The 26,206-nt window shown below is 48.2% G+C and overlaps 1 protein-coding gene across 3 annotated transcripts in view; it reads right to left on the reverse strand.

Annotated features, from left to right (window-relative positions):
* Positions 1-26,206, reverse strand: part of LOC114105519 (E3 ubiquitin-protein ligase RNF213-like) — a 104,452-nt gene that overhangs the window by 38,221 nt on the left and 40,025 nt on the right. For all 3 annotated transcript variants that reach the window (XM_071601812.1, XM_071601813.1, XM_071601811.1), the window contains 15 exons: positions 25,526-25,615; positions 24,761-24,883; positions 18,994-19,174; positions 17,247-17,420; positions 16,919-17,068; positions 13,509-14,095; positions 12,545-12,710; positions 11,341-11,558; positions 10,231-10,371; positions 9,957-10,121; positions 7,796-8,948; positions 6,697-6,890; positions 6,334-6,489; positions 2,066-5,680; positions 377-513 (listed from right to left, as the gene is read on the reverse strand). In XM_071601812.1, the coding sequence (XP_071457913.1) occupies positions 377-513; positions 2,066-5,680; positions 6,334-6,489; positions 6,697-6,890; positions 7,796-8,948; positions 9,957-10,121; positions 10,231-10,371; positions 11,341-11,558; positions 12,545-12,710; positions 13,509-14,095; positions 16,919-17,068; positions 17,247-17,420; positions 18,994-19,174; positions 24,761-24,883; positions 25,526-25,615 (7,250 nt within the window). The remainder of the gene's footprint in view (positions 1-376; positions 514-2,065; positions 5,681-6,333; positions 6,490-6,696; positions 6,891-7,795; positions 8,949-9,956; positions 10,122-10,230; positions 10,372-11,340; positions 11,559-12,544; positions 12,711-13,508; positions 14,096-16,918; positions 17,069-17,246; positions 17,421-18,993; positions 19,175-24,760; positions 24,884-25,525; positions 25,616-26,206) is intronic.

Consider the following 26,206-nt stretch of genomic DNA (forward strand, 5'->3'; position numbering starts at 1 on the left):
AAAATTAGGGCTGGGGATGTGGCTCAGTGGTAGAGCAGCCCTGGGTTCAATCCCCAGCACAAGCAAAAAAAAACCATGGATCATAACACTCCACAAAGTGAAGGGAAACACAGGCCATGCAGAACCCAGCATCCAGGTGGGGTCTCCCTTCACAAGGTGAGGATGCAATCCACTGGAGAAGAAAAGGGCCACACAGTGCTCAGGAGACAGACGGACACAGCTGTCTTACAACTGGGGCCAGAGGGGCATATGAGGAGGCTGAGCAATGAGCCTCCATAGTACTCAGAGTTCCTTACAAGTGGTTACCACACCCTGGCATGCGATACCACATTCCCAGGGCAGGGGCCAAGGGTGATGGGCAGGCAGGGCACCTCACCGGACTTCCTTGAGGAATGAGTACTCCGTGTCAAACTGCTGCAGTGACAGGATCACAGGCTTAGGGGCCAAGCCCTTCACCTCTGTCCCTAGAGCTTCGCAGTCACAGTTCGTCAGCAGTCTGGAGAAGGTGGTGACCTACATAATGGGCACACAAGCAATCAGCTGAATTTAAGCAAGAGCACAGAGCACCGGGTCAGAACCCAGGGCCAGTGGGCACTCAGACAGAAAGAAGCCCAACCCAAAGCAGTTTTTATATACAAGGAGTGGCTGAGGCAAGCAGAACCTCCAGGGTCAACAGAAGGCCGAGAGAAGACTTGTCCTGACTAAAAGATGCTTTGATCTCCTCCTGAGATGTCAATGTCTCTCTTCTTGCTCTTTTCCCTACCTGGGAGCCTCCTGATCCTTTAGGGCTCAGCACAATGCCATTTCTTCTTGTAATCTTATTTCATGCTATCAGGAGTTAGCCACTGGCAATGCTCCCTCCCCTCAGTAGTTCTCCATTCTCTGCCATGGACCACACCCCATAGTGCAAACCCAGATATCACCAGGCACATAGGACCTCAGCTCTCCAGACCCCATGTTTTTTGTACCAGAGATTGAATGCAGGGGTGTCTAACCACTGAGGAATAACCCAACCCTTCCTTTTAGTTTTTATTTTGAGACAGGGACTTGCTAAGTTACTTAGGGCCTCCATAAGTTGCTGAGGCTGGCTTTGAACTCTCAATCCTCTTGCCTCAGCCTCCCAAGCCACTGGGATTATAGGCATGTGCCACTCCACCTGGATCTCGTCCCCTTCTCTGGGCCTGTCCTTACTGACAAGCTTCCTATTCCTACATCCAACCACACAGCAGACATCCAAACCTATTCAAAACAGATGTCACCACTGGCTCCCAAACCCATCGTTCCTTCCTGGGGTCTCCATGATGATAGCACAAAGCTACAGTGAGCTCAGGAAGGCTGTCCTCCACCTCCTGCCACCCTCCATGGAATTGATGATTAGCCCACCCATGCTGCCAGCTAACCATTTGCAGTTTGCACCATGCCAGAACTTCCTGACAGATCTATCCTCTCAATGTCACTCTTGTACTCCACTGTCTTTCCATCAGCCAGTCATTGGGGCATGTCTACGTACACTTTCATTCATAGCTCCTCTCTGTGCAGTCAAGACGAAGCTCAAGGCTATCCACAAGGCCCTCCACATGTCTCTCCACCTATCCCATCCCCACAACCCAGCACTCACAGCTTGAATTTCAAGCTCTGTCAGCAGTCCCTTCCTGGTCTCCTGCACAGATGCAAATTCAGACTCAACAGCTGTGCCCCAAGGATCCCTCTGCCTCTGACACATACCCAGCCAGCCCTCACAGTGGGCCGGTATCTTTTAAGGAGAACCAACCTCATCCATTACTCTTAAGCTGTCCAAGAATGAGAAGCAGGCCAATCACTTATAACCCGGGTGGGCCCAGCACTCTGGGAAGTGAACATTGTGCCCAGTGCTGCTGTCAGAGGAGAGCTCTGCTCACAAACAGGTGAGAGAGACCAAAATGGACTTATCCTCATTTTGCCTAACATGGAGGGGACATACCGGTTTTCCTTCTGAACAGTGCCTTAAATGGAGTTGAGACCTTCTGGCACCAGAGAGCAAGGGCTCTTGGGTGAAAGAAAAAGGAAAGGCTATGGGGGCAGTCACCTCTGTGAAGATGGCGTGGCGCTCCAGGTCCGCATTGTGAAGTTGGTCCTGGAGGAAATCTGCAAAGGAGTGGTGCTGCTGCTTGTTCCAGTATTCCTGGGACAGGGTCTGTGCAGCAAATGAGCCTAGTGTGGAGGTGCTCAGCCGCACCACAGCATCTGGTGTGGCACAGTCCAGCAGGATCAGCTTGGCCTCCTCAGATACTCTGTGATACAGCTCCTGTGTCAGGTCCCCGGGGCCCTGCCTCTCCACAGCCTGCAGCACCACAGAGGCACAGGCGTCAGAGTGGTAGCCGATGAAGACGTCAGCAGGGCTGTACTTGTGCCCAGCCAGGAACTGATGGGCCTTCACGTCAGCAAACTGCTCTGCCCACTGCATGAGCTCCTGCACAATGCTCTTCTGCCACCCCTGCAGCACCGAGCTGAGGTCCAGGAAGTGCTTCTCCAGCCGGTTAATGAGGGGCACGGGGAACTGCTCATACACCACATTTTCCTCCTCAATGACAATCAGACGGAAGTCAGGGTGGACCCGACACTTGACGCGATGGGTGCCGAGCCCGAGGTCCACGTACTTCTGGCCCCCGAGGTAGACGTAGTACTGGTTGAGCGCATCGTACAGGCTCTCATAGAGGTGCTGCAGGTTCAGCAGCACCACCATCTTGCCAGTCTCCATGCAGATCTTCACCCGGTTGATGTTTCTGCAGATCTGGGTGTACTCCTGGTCCCAGGGAAAACTGGAACCAAAGATGATCTCGGGCTGCTGGTCCTCACTGAAGAATAACTGCTGCAGGATCTGCAGGGCCACATAGTTTTTGGTCAGTATGAGCAAGTAGCGGGATTCAGCTTCTTCCAGTTCCCCTACTGCTGGGAGTATGTTCTGCATACTCCCACAAATGTTCTGCTTGATGAGCTCCAGGGTGCTGACCTCTTCCACACACCCGGCCTCAGGTAAACTGGCCATGAAGATGTCCAAAGCAGGGATGTCATCTTTGCCACTGAAGTTCCGAAGGACTGCATGTGCAATATCCTGTGGAGAAGGCTTCTTGTTAGATGCTCTGGCGGTGGCGAAGACCATCTTGATGAGGCTATAGTAGTCACGAAGCCCAAAGAATTCCTTGTTCTGCCTGCTGCACACTGTTTCATAGGCCTTGGCAAAAGGAGCGAAGTACCCTCGGACCCTGTCCTGCACCAGGCTGTCTGAAGAGCAGATCCCTCTGGCACTCTCTATGAGCTCCTTCTCACTGGGGCTGCCGCGGGACACAAAGATGCCCCGGTTCATCTTGGCAGGGTCGAGGGCCCAGTTGGAAATACCTATGAAGCCGACTTTCTGGTGGGGGGCAGGATCACCTTCAATGCACCCGTCTTCCAGCAGTGGGTGCAGAGCCTTCAGGGGCATTTTTGGGGAATCTTCTGCCAAGCCGACCTCATCCAACACCACCACAGACACGTACTGCTGCAGGTCTTTCCCCTGCTGGAAGCGAGCGCACTGCTTGAAAGTGTTTATGATGCCCTGTGGGGTGCAGTGGGGGCTACACTGGAACGACACCAGATGGACTTGCTTCAGGCTGCGGAAGAGAGCGGAGTGCGCGGCCTGGCCCTGCATGGCATCTGCAACTATGGTCTTGGAAAGAGATTTGGAGGTGCCAGGCTTTCCCACAAGGAATAGGGGTATCTTCAGCTCAATGCAGATGATCATCATGAAGACGTTTTCCTTCAGAGCCAAGTTCTTGGCTATGGTTTTCCTCAGAGGCACCCCACTCAGGAAAAGATCCTGTGCGTGCGTGATCTCGTCCAGGATGACCCCGCTGTTGTCATATGGTTCTGGAAAATACCTGCAAATGGCTCTGCGGTAGGACTCCTTCTTCTTTAGGGAGGCATGGTAACAGACCCCCACAGCCATCACCAGGGACCAGAGGACGGGGTCTCTCCTGAAGTTATTTTTGCTGACACCTGTCTCACAGAGAAAGGTGTTCAGCTTCACCAAGAGCATCTCGCTGCAGCCATGAAACCATGTGAACACCTTCACACAGCGCTCCACGTCCCGGAGGCTGACGAAACTGCACTCACTTTTTGTGTTCCTCATGAACCTCTGAGAGGCAGAGAGCACTTCCGTGATCACATGAGTCTCATCCTCGCTGATCCTGACATGGTCCACCAGTCTCTGCACAATCTGCTGGATGTAGAGCTTTTCAACAGTGTCATTCAGTTGCCCAAAGTCCCACACCAGAGGAATCAGGCTCGGGGGCAGGGCGTGGACACGGTACACTAGCTGCCTGAGGGGAATGGAGCCCAGCCTGTCTGCTGTGTCCTCTGCACTGACCCTGTACCCCAAACCAGCTGACTCCAAACAGCAGATGGTCTCCTGGGAGTGCTTCCTGTAAGGGTTGCAGGCAGCTATGATGTGCAAGCCTGAGTCCTTCTCCAGGGGCTGGCCATCCACAGTCTGGTCACACAAGACTTCCTTAATACAGCTTATGGCTTCTGTTGTGTTGGCTTCATCAAAGAACAAGATGGTGTCCAACTGGTGTTGGTCTTTATTATATAAGGCAGTTTTCTCAGCCTCCAAGACTTTGGAGTGGATCATGGCTGTGGTTGTTCCTCCATGAACCTTGACCAACTTCATGGTCTCAGCCTGGGTACCAGCACGCCGCAGATCACTAAGGAATTTAATGAGCCTGGTTTTCCCACAGCCTGTTTCTCCCATGATGATAACTGGGATCCCACAGCGGAATCGCATCTCAATGGCCAGAATCTTGAGCATGTTGTCTGTTGTAAGCTCATATGTTTCATCGGGATCAAGGGCCTGAGGAATTCCTAGTGACTGGCAGAGTCTCAAGAGTTTCTTATGTCTGGGCAGGTTATCAAAGTCAACATTAAAGGGCACCCTCTGAAGCAACAGCCCCTTGTATAGTTCTTCTGTCATGACATCTTTCTTGATTATCTTCCCATTGAGATGGTTGATGGCATCAACGCTGCCATTCTCATTGGGCCGGAGATGGAAGCCTATGAATGTCATGGTCTCGTGGTCACCATTGAAGAACACATATGGGTGAGGCTCTGACTCCCACCTCCTCCGGAGAGTGAAGGGGGCGAGCTCTTCCTCATCAACCCCATCCATGGTGACCATGTGCTTCCTTGGGCTCTGGTCAGAGATATGAAGCGTTGGCGTGGCAAAGTCTCTTGCCATGAAGATCATGAAGGTGACCACAAAATTCTTGAAGCCTGGTAGTGTAAATCCAGTAAAGCCTGGATTACAGAACATACAGGCCTCACAGTCCTTGAGCTGACAGTTGAGGAACCGAGCAAAGTTCTGGAGCTCTGACCAGGAGGGGTTGATGACCCCACAATATATGAGGAGGTGCTGGATGCACTCCCCTGGGGTACCTTCAACAGAGCCTGCTTGGTATTGAAATGTGTCTAGGTTTTGTTTTTGATGGAATCTTTTTAAATATTGGTAAGGTCTTTGGAAAGTGGCACTGCGGAATTCTCTCTCGTCCATTCCAGGCTCTCTGAAGCTTCTCTCAGGGCTCAGCTCCATGGCTATCACTTCTTTGGGAGGTCTGCAGGTGACTCTGGGGAAGATGTCAAGAAAACTAAACTGGGGGGCATGTGGATTCTGCAAAGGAGAGACATAAATATAAGTTAGAACTTGATTTCCTGAAAGATGCCCATATATATGAACCCTCCATGCGATCTACTCAGGATCGGCCTTTATGAAAACAATCACTTAAATACACAGTGATTGTTTGCATTCTGCAGCCTCTCATTCACAGAGGCTGGCATCTGCACCTTAGAGTATTAAAGAGGCTCAACTACAGTAGCTGTATTATTAACCAGGAATCCATTTCCAACCCAGCCTCCTGTGGCGTGATCTCTCCTCCAAGCACGAACACATGTGCGACCATAGAACTCCCACCAGCTAATGGCTTTCTATGTGCAAAGTCGCCCTGCTATCTTCACTGGCAGTAAAAGAGACAATGGCCATCAACAGAGGAATCTCCTGAACACTCAGAACGGGTGAGACTCAACCCAGACACAGCATGGATCTGACAGATCCAGACAAATGCAAGACGCTGCCAATCAATAAATACGAGAGCATTCTCATTCCAGACATCATTAAGATCTAAGTCTAAGCATGCATTTCGCCTTACACATACTCGCTGCTCCCTGAAAATGAAAGTGGGGAACAATTAAGATGTGTCAACTCAGGCCATAGGCCACAGCAGCAAAGGTGTGCTGTGATCACCTGCAAATGCCCTGTGTGCTTACCAGCTTTGAAGACCTCTTTGGCAGTACTGAATTTCCTACTGGGATTTCAATGATATATAAATGGCATGGGTTCCGAAGCCACATTTTCCCACTTATATCCATTAGGTATTGTAAAATGAGGAGTTTGAAAAGAAAAACCCAAGTTCCAGTCTGTACCTAAAGACAGAGAAGCATGGGTTGAAAATACACAAATGCCAACCATTTCTTCCAACTCCCAGGACCCTCCTGTCTTGTTCCTGAAGAGAAGGGTACTGACCACAGGTAGGTGTAAAAAGAAGGGACTCTTCATACAGGGAGAAGCAAGTAGGGCCCTTGGAATTACACCTTCTGATGTGGCCATTCAGCTGCCATATAGGCACTTACCGAAGCAGTCACATCAAAATGGAATATCATAGGCGTTTTCCGAAACTGAGCATCCCAGAAAGATAGGAGGGAGTCCAGGATGCGGCCCTCATCCACCTGAGTGTCAGTCAACCGAACAATCTTTAAAGGCACCTTTTCACTATTTAACTTCTTTTTCAGTTTTTCATGCAATCTCTTCACATAGAGAGACTTCCCTGTAATGTTAAAATAAGGAAATGAGATCCCAAGCCCATGGACCAAGAGGAACAGAATCCAAAGAGATTAGAAGTTACTTCTTAGGCAAGAGCAGTGGCATACGCTTGTAATCCCAGGAGCTTGGGAGGCTGAGGCAGGAAGATTGCAAATTCAAGGCCAGCCTCAGCAACTTAGTGAGGCCCTAAACAACTTAGTGAGACCATGTCTCAAAATAAAAAATAAAAAAGGCTGAAGATATGGCTCAGTGATAGGGTACCCCTGAGGTAAATCCCCATTTAAAAAAAAATCAAAAAAACAGTTACTTCTCTATGTAAAAATCAAAACTGATGCAATGGAACATCAGATTAGAGCACAACTGCACCATGAAGCCAGAGTCCCTAGCTGTCACCCACTCAGCATCCTGGCATTCTCCATGATGACATCAGTGGAAGTATAATAAAGTAAAAGCAGAGGTATGTCCCGAGCAGGGAGGGGAGGGCAGGTTTTGTCCTGACAGGGCAAAGTGATGCTCATGGGATGAAATCAACAGAATGGAAGTCACCACCTCTTATTAAGGACACATGACAGTGACTGAAGGGAGGGTGCAAAGCACTCTTCTCCTGGAGCCAGAGCAGCTATGCCTCCTCTGATCACACCAATGTGACCCAGAAGAGGTCAAGAGTTTACACAAGAAAAAAGTGACCTGAAGAGAAGTCCATCCAAGAGGAGCGGGGCTACCAGAAACTACAACCTGGGTGGAAAGGGGGCCCCTTCTAGAGGAAGCACTGACTGCTGGGAGTCAGACCCTCCTGAGACTCACTTTCCCACCTGCAGAGAGGTGTCATCTGAGGTGCCCACTGCTGCAGAGGCAGGGGTCATTTGGAAGCTCTGAGAGACTGCCTGCCCACCCCAGCGCTCTCATTACCAACTCCGGCTCTCTCTGAGGCCACGAACCCCACACACATCCGGTCTCTGAACACAGCTGCCGCCGACAGGGTCTTTGCTGGGACCTGGTAGTGATGTGCCAGGTAGTCCTGGATGGCATGGAGGGGTGCCTGGGGGATGACGTGGACTTTGTACTGGCTGAAGGCTGAGGGCAGGTAGCAGCATTCCCGTGCCGTGTCGCAGACCACCACCAGCTGGTAGTCTTCCCGGGGACACTGTGTGCACAGGCTGTGGAAGAGGGCCTCTGCCTGGCAGGCCACCTCGTAGCTCAGCTGATCCGCAAACAGCAGGCTGTAGACCTTGTGCCCCTGGGAAACCGGGGCCAGGCATCGGTACAGGAACAGGGCAACCTCCTCAAATGTGGTCCCTGGGGTGCAGAGTAGCACCTCATCGAAAGTGGGCAGGGGCTGGCCTGGGGCCTGCATATAGATGGCCAAGGTAGCCAACAGCACCTCAGAATGGCCACACAAGACCAGGTTGGGCTGGCCAGCCTGCAAGCCCATGGGGAGAGACCGTTCCACAGGAGACCCACTCATCCTGGCCAGGCGAGCCAGACAATGGCCCAGGGCCTCCAGGTCCAGGCAGCCAGGCAGAAAGACACTCATGCTCTCCAGGGACTGTTCCATGATGGCCCTCAGCTTGGTCACCAGGCTGATATCAGCGGATTGCAATGGAGGTAATTTTTCCATCACTGTCCTCACGTGGTGTCTGGGGGCCTCATTGAACCCCTCGGTGGCCCTTAAGACGTCAGCTGGGGTGCAGTTGACTTTGATGAAGGACAGCATCATGAGGGCAGCTTCGCTGGGACTCTGCTTCCTGAGCTCGGTGCTCAGGAGGACCAGCTGCTCGGCCGTGTAGAAGTTGAGGTAGAAGTGCTCCCTGCGCTTTCTGCTCACCAGCTCCTTCCAGTCTTCCAGGAAGTGCTCCATCTGCCTGCAGAGGGCTTCCAGGAGCCGGGTGACGTCCCCACTCTCTGTCAACTGGCTTACCAACTCCAAGTGGAAGTCCATGCAGATGGAGACACCATTCCTGGGGCAGCAGTAGACCTCGGCAGTCCAGGTCCGGAACAGCATGTTTCCCACAGAGTACAGGTTCAGGAAGGCTTGCATGAGCCGCTGCACATAGCAAAATAACTGGGGAAACAAGGGCATAAGGCAGATGTCACAGTGAGCTACTGCAGGGGGACATGCTAATCTAGACACACATGGGTTCTAAGTCAAGGGTTTTGGGTTCACTCCTCCTTCAGGGTCACTGGGAAACATGAAAAGCCTAGGAAGAGGGCAGCTACCTTCAGGAAGAGATCAGGTGGCAGATAAGAATGTTGACTGTGGGCTGCGCTGGTCTCAGTGGTAGAGCACTTGCCTAGTATGTGCCAGAACCTGGCTCTATGGCTGCACTGGATGAAAAATTGTCTACTGTGAAGTGCAAATAAACTGTAAGGAAAGAACCTATAACAGGAGAGAGAGAGAGAGAGAGAGAGAGAGAGAGAGAGAGAGAGAGAGGAGGGGGGAGAGAGAGAGAGAGAGGGATGGAGAAGGGGGGAGAGAAAGAGACAGAAACTATTACAAAAACCAACAACCTATATCTACAATTATTTTAGGGTTTTTTTTTTGGGGGGGGGGTGCTACCAGGGATTGAACCCAGGGTGTTATACCATTGAGTTATGTCCCCAGCCCTTTTTCATTTTGAGACAGGATCTCACTAAGTTGCTGACACTGGCCTCTAACTTACACTCTTCCTGACTCCGTCCTGAGTCACTGGTATTACAGGGATGTGCCACCACACCTGGCTCAGTTACTTTAGTTTTGATGAAGAGTGCCCATTAGAATCTTGAGGTGTTTGACTTTGCCAATTTACAGAGTAAATGAAGCCTTTCATACTTCTCAGAACTATCTACTTGGTCACCTCCTGCTAAGTGCAGCTGATTAACCACCAGTGGTGACAGATCTTAAGGATGCCTCCAGGGCCTCCAGGGCCTGTCCCACCTCAGATGTGGCTCCAGGCAAGGTGCACCCTGCAGACCCACAAGCTCCACTCTCTGGAGCCACTCTGTCCACCAGAAGCCAACCCCTGCCCCTTCCCCTTTGCAGGAAGCAGGGCAGTGAGCATGCCCAGCCTGAGGCAACAGGGCACCTGCTCACCTGAGAAAACCTCTCCACTTCCATATTCTTGTGGTCTTTCTTGCCAGACATCAGCATCAGCTTGTTTAAAAGATCCTTCAGCTCTTCTAAAGTGTAGGAGCGCTCTGGCTCCAGGCCACTGTGACCCCCAGGGAGGATCAGGCGCAGGATGGCATCTGGGGAGATCTGGGAGGCACAACATGATTAGAAGCCATTTTCTGGTGCCTAAAACGCTGACTCTGCAGCAGGCCAGTGCATGCCACCAACACTGCACCTGGAATCTGAGAGGGCTCACCTTCTGGTCGCTTGTGGATGCCCTGATCTCATAGATGCCTCTGCTGTTGATTGCTGTGGCCAGGGACAGGGACGAGAGCTCAATGGACCCATGGCTTTTCTTCACTGTCTTCAGCCACTCCAAGTTCCTAGCAGAATCTCGCTGTTGGAACGAAAGCAGAGAACATGGGCCAGGGTTCGAATGACTATCTTCCTGGATGTCCTCCTCCTGCCTCTGCCCTTGCTGGGCAAACTCCAGCCACCCTCCTCCAGGGCTCCAGGCATAACTTCTTGCCTGAGGCTGCCTCAGGTACCCCTGCCTGTTCCCTCAGGACCCTGCCTGTTCCTCAGGACCCTGGCCACTCATTGTGGCTGCACTGGTGCCAGGTTTCTAGCTGACACTTGGAATGCACTTGGCCTGCACTTATGGTTGATTAGTAAGATAGCCACAGGCCATGCTCTCTGGTGGCAGGCCACCATCCTCCTGGGTTCCCAGAACAAAGGCCCTCTGAGGAGAGATGGTTGACTGAACAGGAGCCCTAAGTTCTTAATGTCCTGTCATGGTCTCTGAGCATGACCAGAAGAACAGGAAAAATCGCAACAGAAAATGGGCTTCTAGCAGAAAAACTGCAAACTGCTCTCTCTGTCCATCTCCCCACCCTCCAACCACATACAGGACTGTCCCAAGGCTGGTGCAGGCCTCTGGACATCTCTTCTCATTGGGTGAGTTATGAGTGTAAGTTTACTCAGACGCTGGTACAGGTAATTTACTTAAATGGTTTTTTTTTTTCTGATAAAAAATTAATCAACATCAATTGTGAAAAATACCAAAAAGTAACTAAATAAAAGGGCAGTTACTAAATTCAGAGAAAACTGCTGCACACCCTTTCACACGCTTCCTACTGTGCTCTTTCCACACTTGTCCTGTAGGGTGGCGACTGCTCTTGACATGCAGCTCTGTAGTTCTCTTCCAACCCAAGACAAAGAAAGCATTTCCATAGTGAAGAAAATCTGGTTTTAAACATCAGTTTAAATGGCTGCCTACACGCCTCCATGCCCACGTGCCCTCAAAGCACAGCTGCTTCCCAAGGCTGCAGGACCTCCACACCTTGGAATCAGGAACAAAACTCACCAGCTTACTGGGCAGATGGGGGTCATTTTGCAGAGCCTTCCAGAGTTCTCTTAAAATTTCCATGAACTTTCTGAAGCCTGCCTTCTTGTCCAGCTTATACAGCAGGGACGCATAGCCCTGCACAGCATCATGGAAGCAGGCCACCCGGTCCACGTCAATGTCGCTTTCTCCAGCTGAGATGGAGGCCAGGTCCACAAATACCTTGAGCTCGGTGATGCCTGGGGCAGAGAGGGAGTCAGCACAGGACCACTCCATGATGCTGCACAACTCTCACCTGGGGCAAGATCCTTCGTGAGGCCATCGATAGACACTAAGTAAACACCTAGCGTGTGTGGCACTTCCTGCCTTCCGTTAGGACACCAGGACACCTTTTCTTTTGCAGCATATGATGACACCACTGACCAGCATCTAATGTTTACCAAACAATGTCCCAGGCACTGTTCTAGGCTTGTGTGTACCTTATTTCCTTTAATCTACAAACATTATCACCTAAACAAAAACACGTTCCATTGGTAAATAATTTGAATCAAATGTATGATATGTCAAGATCATTGTAATGTTTTGAGCAACTAATAAAAATAATAATAATAATATTGGGCAATGAATTATTTTAAAAACTGAGATAATTCCCCTAGGGTTAATTACTAATCAAAGAATGCAAGTCAAAGCAGACTCAGAAGTACAAGGTGGAAGCAGCAAAGCTCTGGATGAGAGCTGGAGCCAGTGACGCCTCAGTGGCCAGCAGGAGGTGGCCTTCTAGGCCTCTGTGGTGTGTGAGTGCTGTCCCCGCTCCACCTCCTTGAACTTTCTTTCTTACCTCTCCTCCCCTGCCTCTATCTAGTCCACACAACCACACAGGCTGCCCAGCCCTAAGCTGGAAGAGAAGTATACAGGTTACACAAGCTTACAGCAGCAACACCCCTCTGTGGGCAAGAGCAGGCCTAGGCCTCTGGCAGAATGAGCTGGAAGGAGAAAAAGGAGTCAGGATGCTTATGAAAATGATGCCAGTGTCCACAGATGGAAAGAGCAACAAAGGAAACAGTTTTAACCAGAAGCCTGAAAAGCTGTCCTGATGCAAACTCCACTGTGGGCCTAGAAGCAGACACTGCCCCCGCAACCCAACACATGCACATGATTGAGGCAGGACATCCTTGAGGTCAGGAACCCCATTTGGCAAACACCTGAAGCTGAGCTCCCACCCTACCTCTCAGCTCGTCGTGTAGCCAGCTGACCAGCTCCTTCTGCAGGGCCAGCTCCTCCAGACACTGGCGGCGGGGCTCACTGATGTCCTGCAACAGCTTCTTGGCCTGGATGAGCTGTGGGCTAATCTGGTTCAGTCTCTCATGGTGGGTGGCCTTGAAATCATCAATCTGCAAGATGAAGCTCTGCTGTGGGCTGTTCCAGCAACCACCCACACCTGCCCTCCAGTATGCCTGGACAAGCAGCTGCTATAGCAGAGCCTGACACATTCTTGCACCAAGGATAGCATGACCTTCACAGCCCTCCTTGCTAAGCTGCAGTTGCTACTGTCCCCAGTACCCAGGTCCTGTGAGGAAGCTTTCATAGACTTAGAAACCTGCTACTCACAGCAGCCCAGCCAGGTCCATGTTGTTAGCTTCTCTGGGGGAGTTACTCATAGACTTACCGAAGGGTTCAAGTCTAGGTATAGACAATTCCACACTATGTATTAAATTTTAAGCATTAACATACCTGCCTCTACTGAAAATCCACACACCTTAGAAATGTGAGACTAAGAAACAGGAAGAGATTCAGGCCTGAGCAATGTACCATTGGAGCAATTGCACAAGAGGAGCAATGTACCATTTGGCATTCCCACTGCAACTAGGAGAGGTACCTAGACAGATGACAAAATATTCCCCTTTGTGCTTTCATAACCTAAAGAGATGAGATTCCTCTGGAAAGGGGTAGGTTTTTCTACCCTGAATTTTTGGTTCTCATATAGACCCGAGAAAACTCACTAGCTAAGGAACAGTCACACTGTCTCAAGCAAAGGTAAAAACCCAGGGCTTGGAATGTTCCAGACTGAGTGCAGCCCAGATGAGAGTCCTCGGAGGGGGCTGCCTCACTGATCTTCCCAGAATCCCTTGGGCTTCCAAGGAGTCTGAGGTAGGCCCCCACCTCCCAGGAGTCCCCAGCAAATAACTTACAAAGTTTATTAAAGTGTAAATAACACTGAAGTCACCAGTCAATCCAAAATCCTTTTTGAACTGCAAGATGACCTTGGCCGAGCTGATTGCCTGGTGCAGGCTATGGTACTCCTTGATCTGTTCAATACGCTCTGAGATCCAACCCCTCTGGGCCTGGGGGTCTACTTCACACATGATCTGGAGGTCTAAAGTCAGGTCATTGTATTTATCTACAAAGTCCTTGAAGAAGACATTAATTTCTCCAAAGGTGATCTCTCCTGACTTCAGATCCTGATACAGTTTCATGAACCTCTGGTAACAAGGCGAGTACAAGTACTCATAGGCCTCTAAAAGCGCAAGGGTTCGTCTTTCAGATTCTCCTTGGGGATGGCTTAATGACTCTGCAGCTTCTTCCCAGAAGATCTGGAAGATGTGGCTGTCCATCAGCAAGTCTATCCTTGCAGCCATTCTTTGGACCTCACGGTCCAGGTTGTAGTGCGTCATCAGCTTGCAGGCTGAGGACAGCGGCTGTCTCACCCTCATGGCTTCATTCAGTCTTTTGCAGTTCAAGTCTTCTGAGTGTCTTGCTTCAATCTCTCCAAAATCCACTTTGGAAACCACAAGGAAACATGGAAGTTAAACTGCTAGACACGGTAGCATCTTATTTTACTTTTCTAGTATTTCTAATAACTTCTTTGAGAAAACACAAATTAATATTATTTATGGGATTTTTTTTTCTTAAGAAGAATTCATCCCTCCTCCCCTCCACCCTGCCACGGGATTGTTTATCAGTTTTCATGATAAAGAACAGACTGGAAGCTCTTGTGTGGAGAGAACAGTTGGAAACACAAATCCATCTCCCTCCCAAATCCCATTCCAGTGACAGATTAGAAAATGCTTTTAAAACATCATAACCAGCAGGAACAAGGACAGTAGAAAAGAAGCCCAATAACAACACAACCTGAGAAGTAGAAAGATGGCCACACCAGTGGCAAATAACACTTGGGGCCTGAGAACAGAGACCCTAAGGACACAGCAGAGGTAAGCTCAGCCAGGCCCAGCACAAGTTTCTGGCACTCAAGGACACTAGATGTTAAGGTCACCCTAGACTGGAGGAGGCAGAGAGGGAACTGGAATTGGGTTCAAAGTCTGTTTAAGAAGTAGTTGGTGAGAGTCCACCTCCACCATGGAGGCAGATGGGGGCTGCCCGCCCCGTCAAGGGGCAGGAAGGACCAACTGCAGGGCTCTCTGGCCTGAAGGCTACTTCTAGACACACACCTGTCTTGGGCAGCTACAGAGGACAGGGAGTATTCAATCTAAGGACAAAGAGGATGACACAGTCACCAGGGCATGAAAACTGGAATAAAAGTGGGGCTCACTCTCCTCCTCTCCCTCTTGGCTCCAGAAATCTGGCAGCAGGCAGGGGGTGCAAATAAGACCAGCTCACAAGAGAAGCCCTCAAGGACTAGGTCAATTTAAGGGCAGCCACAGAGCCCCATAGGTCACAGCCCAGAAGCCCTTAGCCTGTCCATCCACCTGTGGGGACTGTCTTCATACAGACAAACGAAAACCTCCAATCAGAACAGAAAAAGTTTTAATGTGGGAAATATATCCAAAAAAACCAATAGGGATTGTGTAGCTCAGTGGTAGAATGCTTGCCTAGCATGTGTTCAATCCTCAGTGCCATTAAAAAAAAAAAAAAAAAAAAAAAAGCCTAGCATCCATCCACAACATGCAAAAAAGGAAAGAAAGAAAGAAAGCCAACAGATAAAAGCAACTTGGATGAAACGGGGAAAAAAAGGGAAAACATGCTGCAACCACGAACCACAAGAACATAGCATATAAATGAATATTTCAAGAGAAAAGGGAGGGGCTGGGATTGTGGCTCAGTGGTAGAGCATGCACCTAGCACATGTGAGGCACTGGGTTCTATCCTCAGCACCACATAAAGATAAATAAATAAAGGTATTATGTCCATCTACAACTAAAAAAAAATCTTTAAAAAAAAAGTTTTGGGCGCGATGGTACACACCTGTAATCCCAGTGGCTGGCAAGGCTGAGGTAGAAGGATCACGAGTTCAAAGCCAGCCTCAGCAAAAGAAAAATAATAAGCAACTCAGTGAGACCATCTCTAAATTAAATACAAAAATAGGGCTGGGGATGTAGCTCAGTGTTCTAGTGCCCCTGAGTTCAACTCCAGTGCCAAAAAAGAAAAGAAAAAAGGAAGTGCCTTCAAATTAACTATATATAAGAGCTGAAATGAAGAATTCAATGCCCAGGTTACAGGAGGAGATTGAAGAGAAGGCTCAGGAAGTGAAGCCCAAGCAGGAGAGATGTCATGGGAGTCAGGCAACCATGCCAGGAGGCCCAGCAGCTGCTGATGTGCACCCTGCAACAGGGAAAGCATAATTAACCAATTCAGGAGAACGCCCTAGAGCTCTAAGACTAGATCTCTGGCTGAGACCTGCCAGTGCCCCATCCTAGAGATGGAAAAGAGACCCAAGGCCAGGCACAGATTAATGTCAACTTCAGAACACTAGGGCCCGACAGTTCTCAAGAGCATCCAGAGAAGGACAACAAGCTCCATACAGGGGATCAGTAGCGAGAATGCATCTGACATCCCAATGCAGCACTCAGGCAGCACTCTGAAGGAAATTCTGCCCCTGGCCCAATGATCAACCTACAGCAGGGGCATAGTTCTGTATCTGGCCTCCTGTGTCCCTGTCCCAGCAAGCAGTAGATGCCACCCTCTGTCAAACAGGAGTCAAGCACAGGCCAGAGATGCAGGACCTGCCCTACCAGCCCAGAGGCCAAGGCAACCCTGGGAGACAGAGGAGATTGAGGGCCACCTCCCTGCTAGGGAAAATAAGCCCTCTGTCCTGGGAGACTCTTCAGAGACATCCACTCAGATAGCTGGTTCAGTTTGGGGCTGAATTTGAAACAAACACAATGAAAAAGGGGAAAAGAAAGTACCAAGGCAAGAAATGCAATTCCACCAGCTACAGAAAGTTTGTTCCAGAACCGTGGAGTGGCCGTGGTCTACCACATGGCTCGCCTGTGAATCCTGTGTTCACACCATAGCGAAGGCCTGACCCTGAAGAAGGTACCAGTAACTCAGGACACCACTGGGAGTGACAGAGCAGCAAGCAGCCTCATGTTCAGGGCACAGACTGGAGAAAGATCTACACCTCCCCTCCTTGGGAAGCCAGCATAGGACACTGACACTGGGAAATCAGGGACATCCATGGGTGTGGAGGTACACAAACAAGAATGTACAAGGGGAAGGTGTTTCCCCAGGCAAATACATTGAAAACTGGGTCAAGAATGTTTTTTAAAAGCTTCTCCCTGAAAAATAAGGCCCCACTATTTGTGGCCTGCTTCATCCCTGTGACAGCTCTCAAGGGTGTCCAGTGTGACTGCAGGAGCAGTACCTTGGACAAGGTGCTTCACCTTCCCACATAGCCTCAGGAGGCTGTCCACCTGTCTCTTCTCTCTCTTCAGAAACACGACTTCATCCATCCTCCAGTTCAGCGTCTCTTCCATGTCACAATTTTTCTCTTGGAATGAAGAACTTTCTGTCTCTGGAAAACAATGACAAAGTCAGCCAAAGGAAACAAACTTCACGGCATCCCTTTCTCTCCCTGGGAGTGCCCCACAGTCACCACCAGAAGGACAAGAAGGCCTCCACTTGGTGGCATAGAGGAGGACAGCCAGCACACATGTGAACACAGTCTTCTTACCAGCCTGGCCTCAGCTCACCTAACTGCCACAGGTCCAGAAACTGACTTTTGTGCTTCAGGATCAGCTCCAAACGTCTGACCAATATGGACCCATCCAGGATGTCACCAGCAACCTTCATGAAGACAGAGCTGGCGGCAGCCATCAACCTCTTGGCGTCCTCTGTGATGTTGGCTAACAGCTTCTCCTCCGTTCCTAATCAGGTAAGGAGAGCAGTGAGTCCCTGCCCCTCTCACCTCTTTGCAGCTAGAACCTCACACCAGCCCCACGCCCACAGGGTGCCTGCAGCAGTCAGTGGTGTTTCCAGATGTGCTGACGTCCCTCTCAGCTATGCCTGTACCTGTGAGGTTAAAGTTTTACCCTAGTGCATCTCCTGACTGGAAGGAGGAGACCCTTCCAATGGACAGAATCAGCCAGGAGAACCACAGTGCTCAGGATTAAAGGCCTGAGCCCACGTTACAGTGAACATAGTTCTTGGACTACACATGATATCTTTTGAAATTCACCTGTCCTGAGAAACCCTGCAGTAGTACAAAAATAAACTGCAACAGGACAAGCTCACATCAGAGGCCACTCCATGGGTGCAGGGAAGCATCTGCACAGCACCCAGGAAAAAGGCAGATCCATGCTGGAGCTTCATGCTCTGCCTATCCTGTCTCCGGAATCAAAACCTGGAACATGAGCTTTTGGAGCAACTAGAGGGCAACATTTTAAAACATGACTATTTTAACTGCCAGATTATTTATCTCACAATAATATGAGGCTCGTATAGTATTATAAGAAGACCAAGTTTATCTTTACCATTAAAAACAAAGATAGCCGGGGGCTGGGGTGCATCTTGGTGGTAGTGTGCTAGGCTAGCAAGCACGAAACCCTGGTTCATCCCCAGCATCACACACACACACACACACACACACACACACGCACACACAATGTAGCTGAGATGACCTTCAGTGGGAGAATTGACCAACCCAAGAACATCCAGACAAGGGGGCTTTGCTCAGTGATAAAAGGAACAGAGCCATGAACCAGGAAAAGACAAGGAGGAGCCTTAACTACGTGATGCCAAGTATGCAGCCTGTAATACAGTGTACTCTTCCCCAGCAGGCTGCTATGGCCCGTGCACACAGCAGCCACCTTCAGGACCACACACCACTCCTGCCTACGTCCTGGTGTAGAACAGAGCAGCTGGTTTGGCTGAGACAATCATTGGCCCTGGGTTTTTATTGCCACACCCAGTGCTTTCCCACTACAGGATCTGAATCTAGCAATTTACACATAAACCTGCACCATCATTTCCAGGGTAATGCATGACACTTGGGAAGATGACGGCTGAAGAGTCACTTCATGTTTTTTTAGTTATCAATATTGGTCTCAAAATGTGAGCTTCACAGGGAGGCAAGCTGGGCTTGGACTTGATTTCTAATCATTTGTTATCTTGGAGACAGTAAGTCTTCAACACCCTGGGTAAGCAACATGTCCTGGGCACTTCTATTCTCTCATCTGGAAATCAAGGGGCTTGGGGACTTTCAGAGGGGCTGCTTCAAGTGTGTCCCCCCAGAAGCACATGTCCAGCAGGCATTCAGCAGACTCTGGCTCTGCTGTTAGATGTTCTTAATTACACGAGATGCCTAGCACCTGCCTGGGCACCTCTGTCCATTCTGCCTTTACCAAATCTCAGCACATGCAGGCTGAGGATCAGGTCAAGTACCTTGCCCTGTTCTGCTGCCTGAGGAAGGACAGCAACCCCAACCAGCCGTATACGCACTGTACAACTTGAAGAGCTGCTTCACATCTGGCCCCGTGAGTAGGTGTTCAAGAATCTCATCCAGGCCTTCCATGGCCACTCTGTTGTTCCTGGGCCAGGACTTGGTGATCACAGCAGACATGAGGCTGCCAAATTTCTGCAAATCATGACAAGAGACTCCCTCCAGGACACTGGTCTGAGACTAAAAGAAAATGAATTGAAAAGAGAGGACTTTAGAAGATTTTACTGATTTGTTTTTTAATGACACAAGTTAGCACCCAAGAGCATTTCAGAAATCTACTGAAGCTAGTTTTATAGTGCCTCAAAAAATAATAATAATAATACAGAAGAGAGGTTGGGCTACCCCCTAGTAAGTGGGGAGCTTAGCCTATTGGATTCTCTGGATTTCATCCCCAGTACTGCAAAAAGAAAAGAAAGAAAAAAATAAAATGCTTAAAATTTCCTAGAGTGATTCCATTTCCTTGTGGCCTGGCTTCTTATGTGAGGTGCCAGAGATTTGAAGATGCTTGCACACGCATGAACACACCCCCACAACCGCAAGTCATACACCATCTCAGCTCACTGCCAACATCTGCATTTCTCTTAGACTTGCCTGTCATTAAAAATACCAAAAACAAGATGGGGAAAACTTTTAAAACTAGAGGGCAACATTTTAAAACATGACTATTTTAAATGTATCATGTATCATTTTTACTATATCATGTATTTTATGTCCTGAGCTGTGATTCTCATAAAGACTACCCTCAAGCACCATAGACAATCCAATTCTTCTTCTGATGCTTCACCAAGAAACAAAATGCATTTCTTCTTTGGGTTCACAATTTTGCAAAAAAATTTTCAGTAGTCAGAAAAAAACACAGGGTAAACTAACAACAGATACTTTTTTGATATGAAAGGATAGAAAAATCATTAACTAGCCACACATAAAAAGTTATGAAGCAAATTTATCCCAGGTATAAAAAGGATATTTAAAAATCAAAAATCAGTTAATAAGCTGAGTGTGGTGGCACATGCTTATAATCCCAGCAACTTGTGAGGCTGAGGCAGGAGGATCACAGGTTGGAGACCTGATTCAACAACTTAGTGAGCTCTGTCTCAAAATGAAAAATAAAAAGGGCTGGGATAAAGAGATAAAGCACACATGAGTTTAATTCCCAGTACCACATACACACAAAAAAATGTTAACACATGCTACCAGTAGAACAAAATAATAGCCATTTTAATACACACAGAATAAGTATCAGACAAAACTCCAAGAACAACACAGGATGGCCAATTTCACCACTTTCACAGTCCCAGAGTTGCTATCCAGGGTAATTAGGTGGGAAAATGAAAAAAAAAAAGGTGTTGGGATTGAAAAGGAAGTACTATCCTCGTAGGCAGATAACACAGTCATCTATATAGAAAACTCAAAGAAGACGCACTCTCCCATGTATGCCCCACTAGAGTCATCAAACAAGCCTGCAAAGTTGCAGGACACAGAGATGAGGTACAGCCCTATTTCCATATGCTAGTGATGAACAATCCAACAACAGAATTGAGAAAATAATTTTTTACAATAATAATAATAATAATACAGAAGTGAGGTTGGGCTACCCCCTGGTAGCTTGGCCTATTGGAGGCCCTGGGTTTCATCCCCTGTATTGCAAAAAGAAAAGAAACATAAAATACTAAATATTTCCTAGGGAATTTCCATTGTCCTGGCCTGGCTCCTTATGTGAGGTGCCAGAGGTTTGAAGATGCATACACATGCACAAACACAACCCTATAACCCCAAGTCACACACCCTCCCAGCTCATTGTCAGCTTCTGTATTTCTCTTAGACTTGCCTGTCATGAAAAATGCCAAAAACAAGATGAGGAAAACTTTACTACATCACAAGCTGCCCTCAAACACCACAGACACTCCAATTCTCCTTCTGATGCTTCACCAAGAAACAAAACAGTTTTCTTCTTTGCATTCACATTTTTGCAAAAAAATGAAAAAGTTTCAGTGATCAATCAAAAACACAGGGTGAACTAATAACAGGTACTTTTGACACTTAACAGGATAAAAGACAACATTAATTAGCAATGAATAAAAAGTTATAGACCATAGGGAAGTGAGATTTATCCCAGGAATAAAACCATGTTTTTACATCAAAAATCAGTTAATAAGCCTGGTGTAGGGGGCACATGCCTATAATCCCAGCAGCTCACTAGGCTGAGGCAGGAGGATCACAAGTTGGAGGCTAGATTCAGCAACTTAGTGAGGCTCTGTCTCAAAATGAAAAACAAAAAGAGCTGGCAATGTGGCTCAGTGATAAAGCACCCCTGGGTTCCATCTCCAGTCCACACATGCAGACACAAAAACATGAATACATCATACTGATAGAAAAAAGTGACACAACCATTGTAATAGATACAGAAGAAGTATCAGGCAAAACTCCAAGAACAAGACCAGGATAGCCAATTTCACTCCTTTCACAGTGCCAGAGTTGCTATCCAGGGCAATTAGGTAGGGAAAAGAAAAAAAAAAAAGTATTGGGATTGTAAAGGAAGTACTAACTTACAGGCAGATAACATGGTCATCTATGTCAAGACTTCAAAGAAGATACTCTCCCACGGATACCCCACTAGAGAAAAGAAATAAGCCTGCAAAGCTGTAGGCCACAGAGAGGAGGTGCTGCCCTGTTTCCAAGTGCTAGTCATAAACAATCCAAAAACATATTTGAGAAAACAATTTTTAAAAATATTTTTTGGGCTGGGGATGTGGCTCAAGCGGTAGCGCACTCGCCTGGCATGCGTGCGGCCCGGGTTCAATCCTCAGCACCACATACAAACAAAGATGTTGTGTCCGCCGAATACTAAAAAATAAATATTAAAAAAAAAATTCTCTCTCTCTCTCTCTCTCTCTTAATTTTTTTTTTTAGTTGTAGATGGACACAATACCTTTATTTTATTTAATTTTTATGTGGTGCTGAGGATCAAACCCAGTGCCTCACAAGTGCTAGGCAGGTGCTCTACCACTGTGCCACAACCCCAGCCCTGAAAAAATAATTTGTTACAATAGCAAAGGAATAAAGTACTTAGGAGTAAATTTCATAAAAGAAATGCAGACCTCACCACTTGCAAACTGCAAACTACTGTTGAAAAAACTTAGAGACCAAAATAAATGGGGAGACATTCCAGGTTCAGAAGCCATGAGATGTGACATTGTTAAGAGGTCAACACTCCCCAAAATGACTTACAGATTCAAAGCCATCCCTGTCAAAATCACAGCTGCTTTCCTTGCAAAAACTGACAAACTGATTCTAAAATTCATATGAAATCCCAAGAGATCCAGAATAGCAAACAATACAAAAAGAGGAGAACAAATCAGGAGAATTCATGCTTCTTGATTTTACGACCTACTGGAAAGAAATGGCAGTGGAGACATGGACAGATGTGAGGTGAACCCTCACAGCTGCGGCCAACAGACTTTTTGACAAGAGTGCCAAGATCACCCAAATGGTCTGGAACAGATGGATCTCCACATGCAAGAGAATGTATCTGGACCCTGACCTCATACCACATAGAAAAAGAAACTAATGTTAAGAGCTAACACTCTAGAGCTTTCAGAGGGGGTTGCTCCATGACAGAGCACTTATTAGCATATAGTCCTAGGTTAACACTCAGTGCCAAAAACAAAATAAAAACCTTTTAGAGGAAGACACAGGTAAATCTTCATGACCCAGGATTTAGCACAAGATGTCAAAATTACTAGCAACAAGAGAAAAAAAAAGACACATTGAATTTTTCCAGAAGTAAAAACCTTCCCAGGAGTGGTGGGGCACACCTGTAATCTCAGCTACTCAGGAAGCTGAGGCAGGAATATTGCAAGTTTGAGGGCAACTGTGAGACTGTTTCACAAAATAAAAAATAAAAAGGGCTAGAGATGTAGCTCAGTGTTAGAGCACCCCTGGTTTCAATCCCTACTACTACAAAAGAGAGAGAGAGAGAAAAAGAAATTAAAAACTTCTGTGCTTCTAAAGAAAACACCAAGAGTGAAAACAATCCAGAGAATGGGAGAAAATGCTGGCAGATCACATATCTGACCAGAGATTTGCACCTGATTATCCAAAGAACTCTCATAAGCCACAATAAAGGAAAGACATAGAGCCCAATTAACCATTTGAGGAAGGCACTGTACTTCACCCCTTAAGTGATCTTGGCACTCTTGTCAAAAAGTCTGTTGACCGCAGCTGTGAGGGTTCACCTCACATCTGTCCATGTCTCCACTGCCATTTCTTTTTAGTAGACATTTGTCCAAAGACATAGAAAACAGAAATAGTCAAAAAACATATGAGAAGGTACCTGAGGTCATAGCTATCAAAGTCACCAGAGAAACCACTCCACACCCCGAAACTGCACAGTCACAGCTCTGAGAGCACAGGCTGTGGGGGTGTGGAGAAGTCAGGTCCCTCCTAGGCTGGCAGCTGACATGGAAATGGTCCAGCCACTGTGGGAATGGGCCAGATAGTCTTTCAATCACACAGGTACCAAGTGATCCAGCCATTCCACCATAGGCGTAGAGAGTGTGAACAGCACATCCACACAAACCCATGTGTGGAGGTTCACAGCAGCAGACTGATAACAGCTATCAGTCAGGGAGAGCCTGGATGTCCACCACAGGACAAATGGAACATAAAAGCCCCCTGAGTCCATATGATGAGCAACATGTAGTCATGAAAATGGACAAAGTACTGACAGGTGCTCCAGAGTGAATGACCTTGAACACATGCTCAACGAAGCCAGGCACCCAAGGCCACAGCCTGTGTGACTTCATTCCTGAGACACCTGAATAGTGTGTGGAGGAGGAAGGAAGATTAGGTGCTGCTGGGGAGGGGCTTGGGGCCAGCATGGTGGAGGGCAGACTCCGCAGCTGAAGGGCTGCATTTTCTTTCTGAGCTGATGAAAATGTTGCCAAGTAGACTGTGCTGGTGGCACCCACACCTGAAACACACCACTCCCCCCAAGTTTGGCTTCCAAGGGTGAGTGACAGGAGATGTGGCTACCATGTTACTAAAGCACTGAGCAAAGAACAAATGAAAGCCTTAGAAATATTAGTTATGTAAAAAGACTAGAGCCTGTTTCCCTAGAAAAAGTGAGCTCTGCTTCTCACGACTCCACTGGCCAGCAGTGTGCAGGGCATGAAGTGTCCAGCAGGAAATACAGAAGGACCCTGGGAGCCTCAGGGGTACTGTGTGGGGAATGTGCCGGGGCAGAACCTCCTCCCACTTTGCAGAAAATAGCTAAGTGAACGATAGAATCTTTCCCCTCTTTTTCTGCAGTGTTGGGAATAAAACCCAGGGCCATGCTGGGCAAGTGTTCTACCCCAACAAGAATGGACTCTATTTAACTTCAAAAGCTCCCTTCCATAGATGTTTTGTCAACCTTTGGGCCATTTCCTGCATATCTGTTGGGCAAGAGTTAATAGACCACAAACAAACCAGTGGCAACAATCACAATGGCAGTTGGAGGTGCAGCCCACCAGATCATCTGCATAATGGCTTGTGAGCGTGGCTGTGGTTTTGCACAGGGTTCTGCAACAGGAAGCCAAGTTGCATGTCAAAGAGTGGGTAGAGAGCACTGGATTGCAGCATGAGGCCCAAGCCAGGGAGGGGGCACCAAGGACCCAATCCTGGTCAGCACAGGCCTTGGAACTGGCAGGCACTTAGGGCCTGGAGCTGGCCATGTCAGCAAGCATCTGTGAACCCAAGCATGTTTCCCAAGAAGAGATTACTCACATGGCAGGCAGAGCTCACAGCTTCGATGACACACTTCTCAAAGCTCTTGGCCACACTGTCCTTGAGGCCAGCGGCATCCCAGTGAGGGCTACAGAAGGCAGAGATCTGGGAAAGGGGCCTCTCCTGCAAACACAGAGGTGGGTGGGGGTGTAAGTGCCTGGTTGTTCTGACTCCCCTCCTCCCTGTCCTACACTAAGCATGTCCTCCCTGCCCCTCACTAGAAGATTAAAGATGAAACCAAGTTAGTCTCTTCTCAAATTGCAAAAAAAAGCAGCCAGAATAGCAGCTTGTAAAAACATGCAAATTTTGAAAAAGAGCTATTTTTCCTTTCTTTTGTCTTCCTAAAAACATCCATTTAATCAGATCCACATAAAATACTCATGGAGAAACCAACTTTTCTGGGTCACAGACCTTCATTCAAAATGAAGGGCATTTTTTGTTTGTTTATTTCCTCCATGTCACTGTGTTTAACAAGGCTCCTGCCACCAGCAGGTCCCTTGGAGCACCTATACATGGAGGGCTTGATGACACGTATGTCTAGGGCCCCAGTAAGAGCACAATCCCATTCCCTGACTCTTTTCAAGAACGTCACACTAGAACTCTGAAATGCTTCTGAGGTCAAAGTGCAAAGCCCTGATCAGAAACAAAAATGCAAAGCTTGGGTGGATCCCAGGGCCTGTACATGCTGTGCTCTGCTTGTAGCCCCAGGTGCTGCCAGCAGTCTGGGCTCATCACCATGTTGATGGTGTCCTCCATGTCTGGTACCTTCTTGAGCCTCCCTTCCATGTCCCCCAGCAGCGACTCCTTCCAGCCATACTCTGCAGGAAAGTTTATTTCCACCAGCCGCCGCCAGACCTGCAAAATCCACATGTTAAGTGACAGCCACAGGGACAAGTAAACACCACAGAGATATCCTACAGAAAAGACAGCAACAACAAGGCATGGGGGCACCTGTGGTCCCAGTTGCTCAGGAGGCTGAGGCAGGGGGATCTTGAGTCCAAAGCCAGCCTCAGCAACTTAGTGAGGCCCTAAGCAATTCAGTATGACTGTCTCTAAATAAAAAATAAAGAAAAGGGCTGGGGATGTGGCTCAGTGGTTGAGTGCCCCTGGGTCAAATTCCGAGTACAGAAAAAAAAAAAAAAAAAAAAGAAGCACTTTGCTAAAGCACTTGAAGGCAGCATCCTAACACACCTCCAAGCCCAGGTAGGCATCCTATCCACACACCATGTCTGCTGAGGACAGGCAGCATTAGGAGAACAGGAGCCTGGAGCAGGTGCCCCTAGCCACATGCCTCCATATGTCCACCTGATATCTAGATCCAGGGTCTACCTTGGGACACACAATGCATTTACTTGTCATGTCTCTTTTCTAGAGAAGTTCCCTGGCCTTATCTTTTCTGATACTGACAATTTTAAAAAGTTCAGGTCATTCTGCAGACTGTCTCTT

The sequence above is a fragment of the Marmota flaviventris genome, chromosome 14 (genome assembly GCF_047511675.1).
Source record: "Marmota flaviventris isolate mMarFla1 chromosome 14, mMarFla1.hap1, whole genome shotgun sequence".
NCBI classification, from domain to species: Eukaryota; Metazoa; Chordata; class Mammalia; order Rodentia; family Sciuridae; genus Marmota; species Marmota flaviventris.